At 44.1% G+C, this 19,750-nt stretch overlaps 1 protein-coding gene across 6 annotated transcripts in view; it reads left to right on the forward strand.

Moving 5' to 3' along the window:
• The window catches only part of spop (speckle type BTB/POZ protein), a 79,069-nt gene that overhangs the window by 34,777 nt on the left and 24,542 nt on the right, over nt 1-19,750 (forward strand). For 5 of the 6 annotated variants that reach the window (XM_029508850.1, XM_029508856.1, XM_029508851.1 and 2 more), the window contains 4 exons: nt 4,623-4,878; nt 5,633-5,754; nt 8,544-8,695; nt 15,382-15,509. In XM_029508850.1, coding sequence (XP_029364710.1) covers nt 4,801-4,878; nt 5,633-5,754; nt 8,544-8,695; nt 15,382-15,509 — 480 coding nt within the window. In that variant the 5' untranslated portion in view covers nt 4,623-4,800. Of the gene's footprint in view, nt 1-1,151; nt 1,346-4,622; nt 4,879-5,632; nt 5,755-8,543; nt 8,696-15,381; nt 15,510-19,750 lie in introns of those variants that run through there. The other variant, XM_029508853.1, reaches the window with a different exon arrangement.

The raw sequence follows: 19,750 nt of genomic DNA on the forward strand, positions 1-19,750 counted from the left end.
TGATGGCATCTGCTACAAGAAGAACTCTGACTGCTCTGCTGCTGAAGTTTTCCTGTGGCTGTCCCCGAAGGAAACATCCGGGTGGTTTACTCTCATCAAAAGACAAATAGACACAGAGTGCTCTCAGCCTAACAGCAGGTCAATCTCCTTAAAACTCATCTCCTCCAAGTGCACCTCCTCAGGTAGCACCTCTAACACCCCAACATGCTTAATCAGCACTTACTACGTGGTCTCAGTGCACTTCTTTACCTGATATCCTGCAGTTATTGAATGGACGTAGCACTTAGTGCTCAAATCAGCGTCTCCTGTTGCACCAAGGCTTCAGTGGTGTCCCTCAGTCTGCAGGGCGCTTCAGGTGAAAGTCTCTGCCATGTGAGTCCATTTAAATTTAACGTGAATTAACACATTAAGATAAAATAAGGTGTAAAAAAGGCGAGATGGTGTTCGGTGTAGCTTTCCTTAACAAGCACCACAAATGAGTCCGCTCTGCTTCACATGAGTGCAATTAGCCGGCCGATAGAGAGAAGGAAGGTGATAATGTGACGTAATTGAATGATTGTGTAATTGTATTTAGTATGTGACATTTTGATATTAGCTAATTGGAAAGCACAGTTGAGACTAAGTGCTTTATTAAAGATATTAAAGAATACAGAGTCATATTGTAATGCACTGAAAATAAACCAGCTAAATATGTATTGACAGACTTGCAGTTCGGGGCGGCTGTGCAGGCGACGTGCATCAGCAGCTATTCAGATTGTCACGAGCACAGATGGAAAAACAAATGAACAGAAACGTGTCCTCCGGTATAAATATGCATTGTAAGCTGTTCACGTTATCGGACTTGCAGATGGAGACGACATATGTGCAGAAATATATGCTACCACCATGTTAGAATTTACAGATGGAATTAATATCACAGCACAAGCCTTGTTATAGCCTGAGCCGGTGCTCTGACTCAGGCTGCTGCACCGGCTTGCGGTGTGGTTGCTATACATTGTGCGTCCGGAGCCGTTGTGATCGGCCGGAGGCACCCCAGCTCATCTCCTGACGTGTGTGTGTGGAGGGGGACACACACACACAGATGCACAATCACCTCGCTTGGCTCTTGTTTATACAGAAGAAGTTGAATCTGTCTTCCAGCTGGTTTGTTGGACTCTTCCCCCGCGGCGGGGCTGAGGTGTGTCACAGTGAGATGGAGGCTGGACGGGCAGAGTGAGAGCAGACTGTCTCCCTGTAATGAATATAAATGGGCTCCAGGCCTCGCTCTCCTCATCTTGGCTCCCCCCGCCTCTGAAGATGTGTGGATGCAGGTGGTCCATCCTCCTCCCTCCCCTTCCTCTTTCAGGTACTTGCACACTTGCTGCATTGTATAGATAAACAACACACACACAAGTATACAAATGTGTTTCTTTTGTGGTGACTCCTCTGAGGTTTTCAAGGTCCCAGTTCAGCTGACAGTGAGACTCTGAGCGCCATGAAACTTTATCACATTGTCAAAGTAACTGGGTTTAAATCATCTCTTTTATATTTTTTATGAAGGAGAATGTGTGACATCATAAAAATTTTGTAATTTTTCAGTTTTAATAGCGAAGGTGCGAGCCGTGATTGAAGACATCACATGACACTTTTCATCGGTGATGAATAAGCTTTGCTTGCTGTGAAACAATATGAGATGCTTTTAGATAATTTTATAGCTGAAAGCGTTATGAATCATATGACAGAATTAATCAGCAGCAAGTTCAAACTTAATTTTTAGAGAAAAATCCAAAGACATTTTCTTTAAGTGTTGATTTTAGTAAAAATCACAGTATTTGTGTTTGGAACTGACTGTTGGACAAAATAAGAAAAAAAATCTTGGGCTCATTTTCATACTGCGATGTTTTTTTCTTTCTTTTTTAAGGACGATGAAGTCGGTATTTCATAGACAAAACATGCAAATGTAAAAAGAAACAAAAAAACAAAAGCTGCACAAGTTGCAGCCTGATGTTTCAAATTACATCACAATATGGTATCAGTTGTTCCTCATACAAAAGTGGACTCAGTCTTGAACATTTACATAATTACATTCATCTGATGCCATTAAATTAAAAAAGCATGTCGTAAATATCTTCAGCTGTTCAGACCTGAAGAAAACACAACCACTTTGATGAGATTCGCTTCAGCAGCAACTTTCAAAACTGTTGTTAAGATTACAGACCAAAGAATCTTACAATTACAAAGATTTTTTTATTTGATTATTAGAAATATTTCTATTTATATTATTCTAAAATGTTATTTTGAAAAGTATAATACTACACTGAATGACATCTTAAAACACAACACAATTCTCTTAACTTAAAAAAAGGACACTTCTGAACTTAATACAAGTGAATAAAAAAAAAAGTTTACATACATAAATAAGTAATCATAATAATCAATTATGTCCTGACACACAGTCATTGGACTTGTAATTAAAGTGTTTTGTTTCGCTGTGTATATTTTATCTTGATTATCTTGTTTTCATTATCGTCGGAAACAAAAAATCAATAAAACTAATTGTCCAGCCCAGTTTTAAGCTTCACGGCGACACATTTGCTGGAGATGAAGATGTAGACCAAGTAGAAGCTGAACTTTTATGCTCTCCTTCTGTGTTGCACTCGCTCTGCGCCCTCATTGTAATTACCACTTCCTGTTATCCAACTTACGACATGCTGATGGAGCCGAAGTAGCAGCAACAGACGCCAAAGCAGAGCGTCTCCGTTACCGTCCTTCTTCTTCTGCTTCGTCTTTTAATTGCTTTGGGGAGGGGACACAGTCTCTGTAAATCTCTGCTAGGCACACACTATAGTGTGACAGTATTTATTTTTCTCTGTGCTGTGCAAATGATCACCTATTAGACATTCATTCATTTTATGTTGTCATCGTATGATTTCCCATGACAAATGAACTGTCTGAAGACATTTCTGCCGAGGGAGTCCGATGATTAGCACACATCTCCTCAGCCTCTCAGGCTTGTTATTGCAGCAGTTGATGTTTTTCGTGAAAAGGATCAGAGAAAAAAAAAAACCAAAACAAAACCCAAAACCCTTCTTTGGCTTTATTCTGGTTAGGTGTCATCTTTGTCTATGTCGAAGGCTGTGAAGCTGTTAGCAGTGTTGCCAATGTTGTCATGTTTTCTTAAATTGATTCCCTGTGATTACTTGGCATTCACTGTGCTCTTTAAGGGACAGGATACAAGAAAAGCACTTGGGTAAATTGTGTTACGGATAAGCTGTGGAATAAAACCTAAATGATGAAAACAACGCACACAACACACAAACACACACACGCTGGTGGAGAGGAACACACACGTGCGCACACGCCCTCACTCACTCATATAAACTATAATTAATTGCCAGGAAGTCTCAGGTAATTTAAATTGCAAATCAGGGCACCCTTGTTCTCTCAACTTTTGTGATTAATATTTTATTGTTTTACTGAGTGAAAATGCCACCAGTGTTTTTCATCAGATACAAATAGCACAAAAGAAGAAAAAGGGGGGCGCTGGATTGGGGAGGATCAGATGCGTGCGTTATCTCTAAACATTAATTAAGCCGTGTCTCGGTCTGGGTGTCGCCTCTCCTGTCTCCGATCCACTTGCTCAGACAGAGGTCTCTCCCTCCCTCTTTATATCTTTCTTTCTCTCTCTCTTTTTTTTTTTTTTTTTGTACCTTTCTTTCATTTCTCGCTCCGTGTGTCTGCGCTCTCAGTCTGATACTCCAGTTTCTGCCAAGTTTTCTCAGGTCCTGAACTTCTCTTTCAATCAGCCACTAATTAAGCAGCGGAGTGGAAGGGTTTCTTTGGCAGGAGGTGTGAGATAGGGAGGTGTGTGTGTGTGGGTGACTGGGAAAAGCCAGATCCTGAAAGTGTAACGACTCAGGTATGAAGTGTGTAGAGGAACTGAAGAGGAACAGGGGATGTGAAACCAGCAAAATTTACACAGCGGAGAAGTGTAACTTTGAAACCAAACTGTCACTTGTGCATTTTTTTTTTTTTTGTCCAAAAAAGATTTTTCCCATGAGGCTGCTCGTGTAGCAAAGGAACAGAAATGAGACAGAAATAATGAGGATGTTTCCCTTTGCTACAAACTCAGACTGAGAGCTAATGTGGCCACCGTAGTGTAAATCTTCATCGTCTGGATTCAGGTTCTTAAAAGAAAGGAGTTTTAACCTTTCCCAGCCATCGCTGCCTTTTGAAAATACCACACAACTTTGTGTGCTGTGTTGTGTGAGTACAGCCTGGCAGCTCGAGATCAAAGTCTGAAGCCTCGGCCTTCCCTCAGGGCCGCGGTGGACGAGTGCTGCCCGGCTGGAATCAGATGGCTGGCGCAGCACTCTGCTCCTTTCAAAGCAAAACACAGATCGAAGCACGTGCCGATAAAAGAAGGCTAGCCTCACACTGCCGCTGTGCCGTGAATGCTGAGGTCTGTTTTGAAACAAATAAAGTCACATCCCTGGCTAAGAGGGAAATCACCATTTACTTTGGCGTCGCCTTGACAAGCACTCGCACGCAAGGTCGCAGCTTTTCATAGGAAAGCACTTCGCTCGTATGAAGTCGGAGTTGATTCACTCACTCGCTTGCTTTCACTTTGCCTGTCCCTTTAGGAGTTTGGACGTCCTGCAGCTTTGGCTTCATCCCTCTCCGCAGCCTGCCTGTCCAGCAGGTGTTGTTTAAGAGCCTGCCAGCTCGCCTTATCGTTGGCCGCCCTCCCCACAACCTGCACCGCCTCACCTCAGCGACACCCGGCTGGTGCTCTGGCTTCCCTCTGCATCAAAGCAGGCAATGTCCAGAGTCCCGAGCCCCCCGTCCCCGGCGGAAATGTCCAGCGGGCCCGTGGCTGAGAGCTGGTGTTACACTCAGGTGAGCAGGGGCGTTTACGGGTCTGTGATCGACTACACACCAATTAGTCAGCACTTGAATCGCAGTGACCTAATTTTCGCATAAATAAATGCTTATTTGCTATTAAGGACATAACTATTCCAAGCTGTCTGAATTAATACAGAACCCCAGATATGATTTTTATCTGTAATTTCTCTCTGCATTGATCACATAAAACCAGTGTCGCGTCGGCAGACTGATAAAGATCAAAATCAAGCATATTGGTTCGTTCTCTCCCTCGTTGTATCTGACAACACAGCAAAGTTTCACTGCAGATTAATGGGACAAGCTTTTGGATTTTTCATGACGGCGAGCAGCTGAATGGACACGAGCATCTTCCTGCAAACATAATTTGTTTCTCACCAAAATTGGTGTCATTTTCGTTGTTGTCTTTGTTTAAAAGGTTACCTATTCAGCGTATTCAGTCCTTGCTGCTTCAGATATCACTCTCTTGTTAAGAACCAAGGTGGATAAAGGCTGTCAATGATGATGTCTGTTTTTTCATCTTCTCTCTGTCCTTGCAAACTTGTTTTGTTTTTTTTTTTTCTGCTGCTGCTTTTACAATATCCTTTCTTCTTCCTCTTCGTTTGTTGTCAGTGTTTATGAAGATGAAAGGCAGTTTTGATGTATGGTTTTGAAGTCCAGGCTGACCAAACACCACTTACCCATATAGAATAGATAAATATATAAATAAAGCGATGCTGGTTTTAGTGCGTCCTGTGTCTTTTCTCTGCAGATCAAAGTGGTGAAATTCTCCTACATGTGGACCATCAACAACTTCAGCTTCTGTCGTGAGGAGATGGGAGAGGTCATCAAAAGCTCCACTTTCTCCTCGGGAGCCAACGACAAACTCAAATGGTTAGTAAAAGGCTGCTGTTGCACGTTGAGAACATTTTCTCAAACAACTCTCCCAAGGTTTGTCCTCTTGAGAAGAGCAGCCTTGTCTTCTGCAGATTAAATCTTGTCAGCATCAGATGTCAGATGTTTTGGCTTTAGGGTCTTTAGTCTTCACTGCATCATCGCTGATGTTTGTTTGCATGACTTCTGGGAATGATCGTTCATGCAGCGCTTGGTTGTGTTTCAATTTAGTCAAATCTGGCTGTCTCTCACGTTGTAACAGGATCAGAGTGAAAAAATGAGTTCAACTTAAATTTAAACACATTGATGTGTTCATAGTCAGCTAACCATTCAGACTGTCTGTAATTCTTCATTAAATACACCTCTGTAGAGGAAACAGTTAGAAAACTTTGGGGAAGCCTTGACCGTGTCTACAGCGGAGGTCACTGAAGCAGTCTGAACAGCAGTGTGTCATGGCGAGGTGCCAGAGGTGCGTGAGATCTGCCCTGAAATGGAAAAGCAAGACTCGGAGTCCCCTCCTGAGCAACATTGTGCTGCTCCTTGACGTGGAAAGGAGTCAGTTGAGGTGGTTTGAGCATCTGATGGATGCCTCTGCGACACAGCCTTGAAACACCTTGGGGTCCCCTAAGGAGAGAGTGACAACATGGCAGGGTAGAAGGAAATGCATGTTACTTTGCTTCATATACGGGGCCCAGATAAGCAGCAGGAGATAGATGAATGAACCTTAAAGGCCGCGGGCATTTGTTGTCCTGGGTGATGCATCTCTTCGGTGTCACGTACAGGTCTGGGACCGCCTGACTCCTCGTATGGTGGAGTCACAGTGCTCAGCCTCCATGGAGAGCTTATGATTCTGTGGGAGAGTGGAGGCTTCATGCATCCATTATCTACATTGATTATCCATACAGGGAGCCAATCCCTGTTGACACATGTGCCCTGGACACGTTTCCAGAGCGTCCGCGCAGACAAACACACGTTCATGCTCACAGTCGTGGCAGCGGGCAAGTTGGAGTCAATTTACCTGCATGTCTTTGGACTGTGGGAGGACGTTTGAGCATCTGAAGGGAATTCACGCAAGCACAGGGAGGACATGCAAACTTAAAACAGTATTAGTAAAAACTAAATTTAGAAGCTTCTCTGCAGAGCTTCCTCATCATGGATGTCCAACACATAACAGGCAACAAAGCTCTGACCTCGTATGAGCTGTATTATAATGCTCCATTTTCATACCCAGGTTTTGTTGATGACATATCACACACATCTGACGCACATAGGTGATCACTGTGGAATGGAAAAGGAGCTTACTTTTGTTACAGTACATTAGTAATTTGTCTGCCACCATACTGAGTTTTTGGAAACAAAAGAAACTCAAATTTAATCAAATCATTTATATGGTGCCAAATCATAACTGAGTAACTGAACTATGTTTGGAGGATGTCAGACATAGTTCAGACATAAGACAGACCTGCTTTATCTCAATTTAAAAGACTGTAAAATCATGGTGTATTGCAGAAGACTTGAACCTGGAGACTGAGACAGACTGAGTCTGACATAAACTCATTCAGAAAATATTTACTAACCGAATAAATCAAGTCATTTTCCCATATCCATCAATACAATCTGTCCCCTGATGATGATTAGCTCGAAAGCAGATTAAAGACGTACCAGCGTTGGCTCAGATCTTGAGTCTTCATCCACTTTAATAGACAGTCTGACTAAAACCTGCTGGAGGAGGAAGGGTCTCCCAGGAGGAACTTGAGGAGGAGGGTCCTCAGCATGAGGACTTTTACCGGGATTGATGAGAACTCTTTCAAAGGTTCTGTGTTCTGCATCAAGCAGGATCTTCAGCTTCCAGATGCTTTGCATGTTAAGTAATTGTCCATATGGGCGTGTGTTCCTTTTCACCATTCTAAAACCGTTACACAGCGTGCACAACAAACAAACCATATGTTACTTGTACGTTTTGCAAAGCTATCGTTCTTCTGTAAGGCTGCTCTGTAAAAACATAAAAGGACTGTAGCCTTGATGCATTGAACACGGCAGATCTTAGTTGAATAGCCTGGTTAAGATATATTGTTGACGTTCCCAACACACTCTGTTTTTGTGTTGAAAGAAAGTGGCTGTGTTCAGAAAATCCCTCCTTTTCCATTCTTTTGAAGTTCATCTTAGGTTAGCTGGAAAAGCTGCAGCTCCTAGTCAGAGGCAGAGGTGGACCAAATAATCAATGTTGTGTTACAGTCTTGTTTTTGATACCATGCTGATACTTCAGTGCTCCAGTGTTTAGGCTCTTTCTGTTGCCTTTCTGAAGCAGACTCGTTTCGGAGCTGTGAAACATTTTGCTTTTGGCAGTTCATCCGTTTGCCAGTTTATTGCAGTTTGACAATGAGATATTTGCTCGTATTTGTGTTGAAAAGACTCTTTGCTTTTCGCTCTCTAGTGCGACATATCAGCTGTGTGTGAAACTCTGTTAGATTGAAAGGTTTTCATTACAGAATGAATAAATTCCTGATTTGTGAAAACAGCTTCTTAAAGAGGGGTGTCGTATTTGTCACTTATCTCAAATAAATACTGCAGGATACCTCAGATGATTCTGCTCTACATCAAGTGCTACGTCACTACGGTTCCATACGGGAAACATTACATGATATTATTTTATCATGAGCTATACTTTGACTCACAGGCTGAGCTCATTCATACTCAGAAAGAGCCCAGGTTTTAGTCTCACAAGCATCACATTATCCTTCAGCTTTATCTGTCTCACCTGTGTGTTTCCTCCCTTTCTTTCCCTCCAGGTGTTTGCGTGTGAATCCTAAAGGTCTGGATGAGGAGAGCAAAGACTATCTGTCACTTTACTTGCTCTTAGTGAGCTGCCCAAAGAGTGAGGTGCGCGCCAAGTTTAAGTTTTCTATCCTCAATGCCAAGGGAGAGGAGACCAAGGCCATGGGTAAGTCACAGCCACGGGGCCCCAAACTACGCCTAGCTGATGCTAACCAGCACCCTCATTTTCATTTTCCATTTCCACCTTTTCAATAATAACAGAAAATAACATTGGCATTGAAAAATTACTCAAGTCCAACCTGCATGTTCAGCCGAAAACTGAAGATATCTTAAGGTTGGAAAAGTTTCAAAATTAAAAACTTCTGTCACACCTGTGTCTCTGGGGCACTGGAATTTGTAAATGTTGGAGGTGGTGAGTGTGTCTAATACACCAAGTGTGTCTAATAATGTGAAGTATTGATAGCCATATGGGCTTGTGTAATCACTGCCAGTTGGATTCATTTCTAGTAAATATATAATTCAGAATAGCGTGGGGCAATTTTGATTTTAATTAAAAAAGACCCAACCTTTTTAGGAGTCTTCCTCTGCCTCGCTCCTGTTGATGAATTGGAAATGAATGCGCCTCCTATTCCTGCTTTTTTTTAATTAGGTTATGTTATGGGAAGGAAAAGCAAACTTGTGTGGAATTGAATTAGTGAGGGCCAGATGTGACCGCTTCCTGGTTATCAGGCTTTCTGGCTGCCTCCTCCCTCCTAGTACCCTACAGCACAGTATACAGGAAGTGAGAAGTTAGAGGAGGAGGAGGGAAGACGGCGAGAGGAGAGGCGCGAGACGGAAGTGTTTAAATCAAAGGCGTGTGTGTGCTGAAACTGTGGACGACCCCCTGCGGTGCAGGTTGTGTAGAAAAGGAAATCATTTCTGCTAAGAAACATCCCTCCAATGTGAGCCCTCCCCCCCCCTCATCTCCCTGGGTGTGTTACCAGGCCATCATTTTCCCGTTCAGACCTATTTCTTCTGCCTTTCACCGTCACAATGTCACTTTCCTTTTATCCTTTTTTCTCTCCATTTATGTCCGTAATGTTGGAATTCCACCTTTTTAATTCTCAGCTGCCAACTCAAGAAAACTGAACCTCACTGCAGTCAATGTCCTCAAAGCTTTCTCTTTTGGGTACTTTACGCTGGTGGCTGTGTCGTGTTGTGAAACACATTTTCCGGCAGTTTAAGTAATAAACAGACCTTTGAGGTGTAATGACTCCACTGCTTGGACATTTCGTGAGCAGCACTTCCCCTAAAGGACCTGCGAAAAGCCAGAATATGGGGAATACCAAGTGAAGTGAAGAGCCTCTCATTTTCCTGTCCTCCATTTTTGTGTCTCGAAGGGCTTTCAGCTATAAATGGCGTGCTCTGCGGTGCACACCCCTTCCCATTCTCGCCATATGCCCTCCTCCAATCTTTCCACATTCCCCCCGGGGAGACCTGGGCCCTCTCCTTCGCTCACCCTGTCACAGGAGAAAATTACCCAACTGCCAGCATATTTGTGACAGTTTAGTGAGCACTCTGTCTGAGAATATGGCAGTAAAGATTGCTCTATTGGTTCTGGATCATTTAAAATCCAATTTAATCCAGGCCTCTAGGAAAAAAAGGCCAAATAAAAACAAAGTGCCTTAATTAACAAAGCTGGGTGGCTGTGGACTGTTTATGTGGCAGGTCAGCGGTCGGCCTGCTGATACACTCCGTCCCTGTGGGGACAATTTTTAATAGCATGTTCAGTCTGAATCCTTTAAGCCAGAAGTTTGCTGGAAAAATGAGTAAATAATCAGTAAATTGCGAGCAAACTGTGCTGAGATACATCGACATCAAGCCCAAATGTAACTGATGAAAAAGCCCTTAGTGCCGAGCTGGACCGCTCAAGCGCTGAAGTTTGTCTTTTGGGGTCTTTGAATTTCTGTCCTTTGTCGCTTTTGAACGAAGTAGACTTTCACTCTGACGCCAACAGAGTGAAGTGATCCACTGCCTGTTCAACTCCACCCACGCTGAGAAGCCATACATTTTCCTTTATGGGAAGGTGTGGACTGACGCATGCATATTGAGAATTAAAGCATCCCTGCAGCACTTAAAAGAGGAGGCGTAAATACAGCCTGAGATATGAAGGCTCTGCCACGACGGCAGATTTTGACTGGAAAGCTCGACGTTATCTGATGAAACTCTCTATATACATCAGTCAGCCTCGGAGCCCCCCCACCCCACCACCACCAACACCACCGGAGTGTGTGTCTGCTTCCTCTGATGGTCCATACTTGCTAATGGAGATAGATTCAGCCAGCGGTGGCGGCGCCTCCCCCCACCGCCCCTCCACCCTTACTCCGATACTCTCAGCTTGGCCACATCATTTCTCTCCCTGGTTTAATGTGCTGGCTTCTCTCCTCCGAGGCTGTTGGGTGGGTTGTAACTTGTCTCCTGACACCCCACTACCCCACCCACCCCTTTTTGCTATAGAAAACAGCCCCCCCCCACCCGCCCCAACTACAGTCTTTTGTTCTGACAGCTTTGGAGAGAAGAGATGGAAAGTTCTCATCCTATGCCGCAAGCTGTTTTGTATTCAAATAGCCTCCTTGTTAAGTCTCCCCTACAGACAATAGTTCTTCCTGTGTTGTAGCCTACGGCGAAGTGAGCTTATGTGTGTATCAGTTGGCCGGAGAGGCTAGTTACATTAAGAGTTCAGTGTGGGCTCCTTCTATATTTCAGAGTTTGTTTGTTTTGTTTTGTTTTGTTTTTTTTTTTTTTGTTTCAGTTAATTGAAGCTCTAAGTGTGAGCTTGTCAGAGTCTGTTGCCCTCTGATGGAGGTGATCAGGCATTCTGTGTGGGTAGGTGGAGCACGGCTAATAGACTAGAAGCTATTGGTCAGTCTTTACATAATCAGATGGTATTGACATCGGTAGAAAGAATGTCAATAGGCATGTTTGTGCGAACGCTATCTTAAAGAGCTCAATCTTCAGTAGAGATTAGATTTTCTTCTCTAAAAGGGGCTGTGTCATGTTTTTATGTGCATCTGTCTGCTTTATGCCAGCCAAAGAGAATCAGTGAGTAGATGGGAATATTTTTAAACACTCTGATACAAGTGAGATAACAGTGGATGTGTGTGGTCTGAGGTTTTGAGAGTGTGGGAGATGGATTTGAGTATGGTCTGCTAGCGGGGCGTTATGGTGGTCAGTGCGAGGAGGGATTCTGCTGATTCAATGTGAGTGACAGACAGGAAGGGAGATATTGACTCTGGCTGCTGTGTCTTCATGCCAGCTCGTCTTCTGGCGACCTTCTCGTCTGTGTGCCGGCCGTGCCCCTGAGCCCTCCGCCTGAATATGGATGCCTTGCTCACTTAAACAGCTTGGCATCGCTCTTCCTTTCCTCTGTCTCCAGCTCAGGCCTCATTTTTTCCCTCACCTTCCACATCACCTTCAGTCTTCTTTTTTCACAAGGTTAGAAGCATCCCTCTTTAATGCCAGCAGCCTATGAAAGTGCGTCACATCGTCAGCATGGTACCTGTACATGCCTTGACTGTGTGATTTCTCACACAAAAAAATGTAATTTTATTCTTTTAATGAGATCTGTATGTCCTCGCCACAAGTGCAACATGACGTCCAAATTTGTTTTTTTTTTTTTTCCCCCATCATGTACATCTTTCTCAGTGGGTAGCTCAGTGGCACTGACCCCCTCCACCACTGTCCAGCTCTTGTTGGTATTCCAGCAGAGCAGTTGCACCCCACCACCCCTCCTTCACCCGGGCGTGCCCGCCAAAAGAGCGAGCGCCAGAGATCTGACCTGCAGTTGATTCTCTGCCAGTGCAGGTTTTCTGATGCCCCACTGGAGATGGCAGCATGATATTAGCTGAGCTCAGCACACACACACACACACACACACTTTCATCATCTGTGCCTTTTACGCATGTGCACACTCACGCGTACACAAAGGCACCTCGCAGTCAAGGGTGAGGACATAAAAAGTCACACCTCTCACACTTTTCTACTCGTCTTCTGGCGATTCTTTCAGCAATCCGCCACACCTCTCCTCACCGCTTCTTCCCCAAACCTGGAGTTTAACTCTGGATGCCGCCGCCGGGGAAATACTCAGTCACCATTCGACGCACTGCTTGTACTGCTTTTAACTAAACAACACAACTTGACAACTTCACAATTCTGCCTCTTGCAAACAAACATTTCAAAGATATGAGTGAAAGTCAGCGGGGCGAGAGAGAGAGAGAGAGAGAAATCTAGGCACCAAGTCTCCACAGCCACAAACAGCAAAAAGTACCAAGGCCACAGGGGTGTGACTGTCTTTTCAGACTTACCCAAGTTCAGCTGAGAGATCTGTGTTCTTCAAAAAAAAAAAATAAACGAAACAAAATTGACTTTCCTTGTCTGTTACATATTGTGGAAGCACAACGAATAAAATAGAAGAGTGCACAGATTTGTAATTTGTGTGCAGTGGTTTGCATGCATGCTGGTGTGTGTGTGTGTGTGTGTGTGTGTGTGTGTGTTTGCATAGCGATGCCTCTCAGCTTCTTTGGGTACACAGTCTGTAGACTCGGGGGATTACAGTGAAGGACCCCCGCATGAGCAGCAATGGGAATAACTGCATATGCACTACACTCCTCCACCAATCCCCTCCTCAGATCCAAACAGGGGATTTGACACGGGATCTTACATCAGCATTGACACTTCATCTTAGTGCTTCCCGTTGTGATCTGTCAGCAGATCTTCTGTTGGGATCTCTGTGCAAGAACAGACTGAAGAGAAGTCAGTTTGAACTGAGGCACTGAACACACAGAGCGATCACAGACTTGCTGGCATAAGAGTGCCAGAAGTGATGACCTCCTGGTATATGATGTGATGGTGCAGCGTCAGCCGGCACTGTCGTTTTTAAACTGGAGTCTTCTCCTACTTTGTGCCCTTTAACCATGTTTTACGGGAGATTTAAAGGTTGTCTTGATCACATTTCTTTGTCTGAAGAGGAATAAATTTGATCTGGATTGCGGATGGATATAGGTTGTCTGCAGAAGTCTTAAATGTCATAAATGATGAACTGGAAGCATTAAAAAGGGCTGAATGGAGTCACTTTCTGCAGTGTCTTGATGAACACTCAGGACACTAGTCCTTTGCAGTTCTTTCCTACTTTCATGCCTCCTCTAGCTATTGCTACTTTACCTATTATTGGCCCTATTTTCCATTTTAACAATCTCAAATAATTGCACACCTCACCTCACAACATTTCATGGCTCTAGGAATACGATAGCATGTACATTAAAATAATCCTTATGTATAGGCTGGAATTAGACGTCTTGCAGGTCACAGCTTACTGCGCACATCAGCACCCCTCTTAATACGTATATCCCTGTCAATGAGCTGCCTGTTGCGCTTTGCTTGGATCCATTCTCGAATGCTCATTTACATATATAGAGCTGTTTTACTTCACATAGGCTGGAGACTGTGCGGTCACAAGCGATTCTGATTCTGCTGAGTGGATCTTCTCAGTGTTGTTAGTGAATTAGCTCCTGGATTGTGATTCAGCTCAATGTCAACAAAAGCCAGGTCACTGAGATATACGTGTTGTTTGTATAAGAAGTTCCTGATGACGCCTACGAGAGAGATAAAAGGATCTGAAATGTAAATTAGTTTCTAGTGTTATGTCCCGGGGGTCTTGGGGAAACCAGGGCAAAACATTCAAACAACAAGAGGGGAGTCACACTTTTGACTCCCCTCTTTCCCAACTTCCAAAGGAAGGCCCACGTCAGTCAACAAAGTGCATTTATTTACAATAAGTGACCAGGTAACTAACTAACATAATCAACTAAGGTTTGGAATCTAAGAAAAAGAAAAAATAAAGACACCCAGGTTACCTCATTAACCCCCCCCACAGAGCCCAGCATGGTCCAGTGTTGGAAGTAGGAAGGTGCACTTCCTTTTTCAAGGGGAAACCAGCCAATCCCAACTCTCCACCTGGAAAAGGAATTACAGACACATACACATATGTGCAAATGACCAAAGGTCTTCTCTTCTGTTAATTTTCCCGTTTGACCATTTAACCCTTAGCTGGACACGACATGTCAAATATAAAACGGGCTTAGAGTCTGTCGCTGACACTCGGCTCGGCTGAGCAAACTCAGAGCAGCGTCCCGGCAGGCGTTTCCTTCTCATTAACAAAATGGCGAGTGATGTAATTTCTCCAAAGAATGGTGTTACATGCCTCCAACAGAACTCCAGCTACTCGCTGAATTTATGTGTCAGTGCTCCGTTTCCATCCTATTGGTGATTAGCTTTGATTTGCTGTGGCCTCTGCAGCAGTCGAGGTCCGCTGGCCACTATCTTTTGACCCCATATGAGAGTATTTGTGAGTGTAGAAAGCTGTGACCGCCCCCACAGTGTGACTGTGGTACACACAGGAGATCCGGCACCTTTCCTGTGTCTTTGTATTGCAACTGAATCCTTCCTGCCACTGTCAGAGATAATTGGCACTCCATAAACACATGATAATTGGACTGCTTTGATCCCTGCAATTTCTCACTTCTTGGCCAAAGAGGCACAGCAGTTCTGTCTCGTGTTTACCACTCGTCTTTATGTGGCAGAGAGAGGATGGAGAGCGGGAGAGAGATTTGGTTTTCTTCTGAAGTGTTAAAAGCTCCCTGCAGGCAATACTTCCTGCACGCAGCCTCTTTTGCCATTGTTCCTCCGCTGCTTATGGCCATGACTCATAATAAACTTTCTCTTTCGCACACACATTCACACATGCAGAGCTTAATCACATTGTAAAAGTCTCCAAATAATCTTGTTTCACCTTGTTTGTGTGTTTTCTTTTTCTAGAGAGCCAGAGGGCGTACCGATTTGTCCAGGGGAAGGACTGGGGTTTCAAAAAGTTCATCAGGAGGGACTTCCTGCTAGATGAGGCCAACGGTCTCCTGCCCGACGACAAACTGACACTTTTCTGTGAGGTGAGTCTGAAGTCAGTTTAATTCTGAAACAGATCCATCTGTCTTCATGTTTAAGCTCAGAGCTTCAGAGAAAAGGACCACGCTGGTTGTATTGCTAGATGAAAATATTTTAACATTTAATTACGGACATCTGTGATGATGAACCCCCAAAACCAGAATTGTAACGTTGGATTGTATTTGTATTAGTGAAACTACTTAAGATTTAAAAATAAATAAATAAATAAAAAAAAGTCTGAGTGGTCTCAGATTTTTGAAAATAATCAGAAAATAATGAATACTGTTGGACTACATATATTTATTGTTAGTATTGGTGGTTTCCCCTCATCCTTTTATTCAACTCTTCTCCTCGTATGTCCCTCTTAGTGAATAATATCTGTTTTTATTGGTACTACATAGCCCCTGGGTTTAGATCGCTCCCTCTCCCTCTCTCCTTCATCACTAACACACAAGCTGATTGTCATTCAGCCTGCATGGTGGCTTGGCTCCGATTCCTCTGATCCAAAGCTGGCTGCTTCGCCTCATCGAAAATTCCCTTGTTGTTTTTCAGCTGTAACACAGGGGGCAGCAGAGGTCAACTGTCCTCTGTCTCGCTCTCCCTCCCTCTCTCCTCCCCTTCCTGCTCCTCATAATGGAGTCAGGGTGCAGAGAGGAGGTTAAACTTTCTGGATATGTTAATGCCTTAGTTGTAATGCATGCACCCATAAATGTTTAAAAAGCATGGCAGTGGCTGTTTAAAACAATTCTAATTAACCCTGCGGGTATAGAGGAGAGCATGTCTTGAAGTTTTCCCTTTTTGTAGTGGAGCAATGTGCAAGTCTGTTTAAAGTGTTTCCAAACTGGGCTTATTGACAGAGGGGTAGGAGGGGCAGTGCGGCTTCTCCAGAGCCATGTGGGATGGGGGGGTGGGGGGTAGAGTTGTGCGTGTGTGTGTGTGTAGGAGTTAACTTATGCATATACTGTGTGTGTTGGTGCAGGCGTGTCTCGTTGGGACGTAATTTTGAGGATGACACTGTTTGCTGGAGAAAATGAGTTCGAGCAGAGATGGATGATTGTACCTTGTAAAAATCCTCTCATCCACCCTCCTGTTGGGGTTGTCTGTGTGTGTGTGTGTGTGTGTGGGGGGGGTGTTGCTGGTTCAACTCCTCGGTGGCCACTTCCTCCCCCAAAAATATCTGCTGTACTGTGGTAATTAGCCAGCTCTGCTGATGAACAAGCGAAGCAGAGCTGAATTATATAGAGCATTTTACACTTGACTAAAAATCAATGTGCTTAATATAAAAACTGTGTACAACAGAAAAAAAGATTAAATGAAAGTATAAAGTAGATAAATAAAAAGAGACAGAGAACATTTTCTATAATTTTTGTAGTCTTGGGTCTGGGGGTGTTAAGTTTTCACCAGCTGTGTGTGTGTGTGTGTGTGTGATATTAAACTAAACTTCACTAGTTTTTCTGCTCTGGAAACATTTGACCTGAGAGAGCCAGCAGAGTTCATATTAGTTAATGAAGTCAGATGTGTGAAGTATAGTATATCATATATATACAGTCGGGCAGCAGCACTTTCAAATCAATTCTGAAACACACTGGAAGCACAAAAAAAGGCTGTTTGGAAGAGGGCTTGTTTTCTGCAGAAAATGATGATATTGCCAGTGGAGAGGTCTGGTAGCGTACTCCACAAACACGTTGGCTGGAATCAGTTACTGGGTGGGGGGGGTAAGAAAAGTGTGGAGTGGGTGATTGAATCTTTTTTCCCTGGTCTTTTTCCATATGAAAGTGGAGCCCAGTGTTTACCGTCAGAGACCTGGCTCCGTTTTCGTCCAGATGGTCCTGTCCTGCATCTGAGAGAACCCCATTGCCCCCGAGCCCAGCTCTCATCTCCACCACTTCCTCTTTTTCCCCTCCATCTTATCTCTCATTCAGGCCCAATCTCCTCCTTCTCCCTTCCCTTTTCCTTTAATCTCTCGCTGACTCCCACTTTGAGCGTCACACCCCCCCACCCCCCCGTCCCGCCACTTTCAACTCTCCCCTACGTCCCTTGTCTCCCCCCTTTGCTCAGGCTCTTCCCTCTTCACCCGTCTCTCTTCCTCTGTGTAGTAGAGTGTCAAAGAGGCAAAAGGGCTATGAGGAGAAGCCAGATCACCGTGGGGGGGGGCGCTGGCTGAACCTCTCCTCCTGACCCTTGGTCTCTGCGCTTGGTTCGGTCGTCTCTGGAGACATTAGTAATTCAAATTTAGCACAGGGAATCTGGCTATATGTCATGTCGGAGAGGGTCTGAACAACACCAGCTGCCACTCGCTCTCTCTCTTTGTCTCCGTCTCTCTTTCCCTGTCCGTCGCTGCCAAAGTGCTGTAGACACCTGCAGATATTTAATGAGGAGGTAGCCCCCATTAAAGGTGCTGCGCTGGCTGTCAATAGAGAGCATGAGGGACAGAGAGAGGGAGATGGACCGAGGTTCGGTGAGAAGAGAGGCCTTTTCTGGGAAAAAATGGACGAGCTGGGTGGCAATGAGCCGAAGAAACAGAAATATAAAGATTATACCGGATGAGAAAATGAACCAAGAGATTTGATGTTGCTAGAGAGGGGATGTTTTCATGCAGATGAGACGTGTTTTTACCTTCTGTGCTTTAATGAGACACAAAGGTAAAGCAGGTTAAATCCTCTCTGCCTTTACCTCACATGTATCTGTCAGCACTGCAGGTAACGTCTTGCTCTGGGGTCAGGCCGCCGCTAAGTAGCTAAGTCTTCATGCTAATTCGGAGGCGCTGAAGACTCGTATTCAGCACCACACCTATGGATCCTATGGGTCCTGGAAAAAGCTCAACAACGCCCCGCTGTCAGGATCTGTTTGCAGGTAGAGTTGTGTGTTGACTGGCGCCGGAAAGGCTTACTGCTCGGGAAGTCTTGTTTTTGATTGACTAAAGGGAAAAAGAAGGGGGTTGTTTAAGAGGGGAGAAGTTTATGGTGAAACTTATCTGTCAGTCATGTTAAATTGGCTGCTGAAAATCGGTAGCAGCACAGTGGTCCACCTTCAGGAGGCCTCGAGTCAGAGAGCTGCTGCTGGACCCGACCGGTTCAGTTCACAGAGGAGGCCATCTCCTCCTCTCTGGGCTGCTGTGGCTTCAGGAGCATGACAGAGTCTGATATCTGCTCCTGCAGACACAAAGCGCAACAAACGGACCACACTTTATCTGTCTTTATCTCAGCTAAGGCCGTACTGATGTGTTGATGTTCAAAAAAAAAAAGGGGGGGGGGGGTTTCACCCTGAACGAGGAGAGCAGCTGGTCGATATCTGCTGGTTTTGTTTTTAAAAATTTAGCTCCTGTAATAAAAGCTTTTTAACTCCACTGTTTTGACTTTCTCCTCCAGTTTTGTGGACATTGAAAGCCGACATGTGCATCAACAGCTCAGGTCAAATATAAGAGCCAGTTGTGTACTGATTGTTTACCAGTCGGGATTTAGTTTGGTCTGTAATAATTGAAAATGGAAAAAACTGCACTGATGACAAGAGTTGGCCTTCCAGCAGCAGGAAATCACACGATGACAGCTTAGAGCAGTTACCTTCGACACTTTTATGGAACAGAAGAGTTGGCTTCAAATTTTGCTCTCTGATAAATGTTTTAAATCCTGAAAAGGAAAAATATAATTTTGAAAGGCTAAAATTTGTAATTTGGTGTAGGAATAGAATTCATCAAATGTCTGTTTGATTAGCAGCATTCAAATATGAGAGCCAAACTGGAAACTGCAGATTTAATTATTCTTTTCTATAATCAGGCCAAATATTCCTTCCAGACAACAACTACTGCTCTTCATTCCAGAGTACACACTGGATTGGCATTGATTATACTGTCCTTTGAGAAGTGCCGCATATTTTGCAACTATCTCATTCACACATAAGCGAAGTAATGAAGGGTGGTGGGTGTTATTTGGTGATTTCTTTTTTCAGGTTCTGTACGCATGACTGAAGTGCTACAGGGAAGAAAAAAAAAAGCTCTGCCCCAGACATTATATCTTCTCATTAAGCAGCACAGCAGTTGTTCATTAAAGAAGGTAGCGCGTGTTTATCTTCAGTAACGTGACGTGTTTCCCACTGAAACAGGATACGGCTGTTTTTGTGATCCTGGTGTCTTCATAAGGACCAATTCACTCAGCTTCAGCACATACAAGGCCTCAAATCAGCATGCACCTGCCTCAGTTTAATCATGAGTCAATTTATTAATAACAAGACATTATAAAGTGATTTAGAT

The sequence above is a fragment of the Echeneis naucrates genome, chromosome 8, assembly GCF_900963305.1.
Source record: "Echeneis naucrates chromosome 8, fEcheNa1.1, whole genome shotgun sequence".
Classification (NCBI taxonomy): domain Eukaryota; kingdom Metazoa; phylum Chordata; class Actinopteri; order Carangiformes; family Echeneidae; genus Echeneis; species Echeneis naucrates.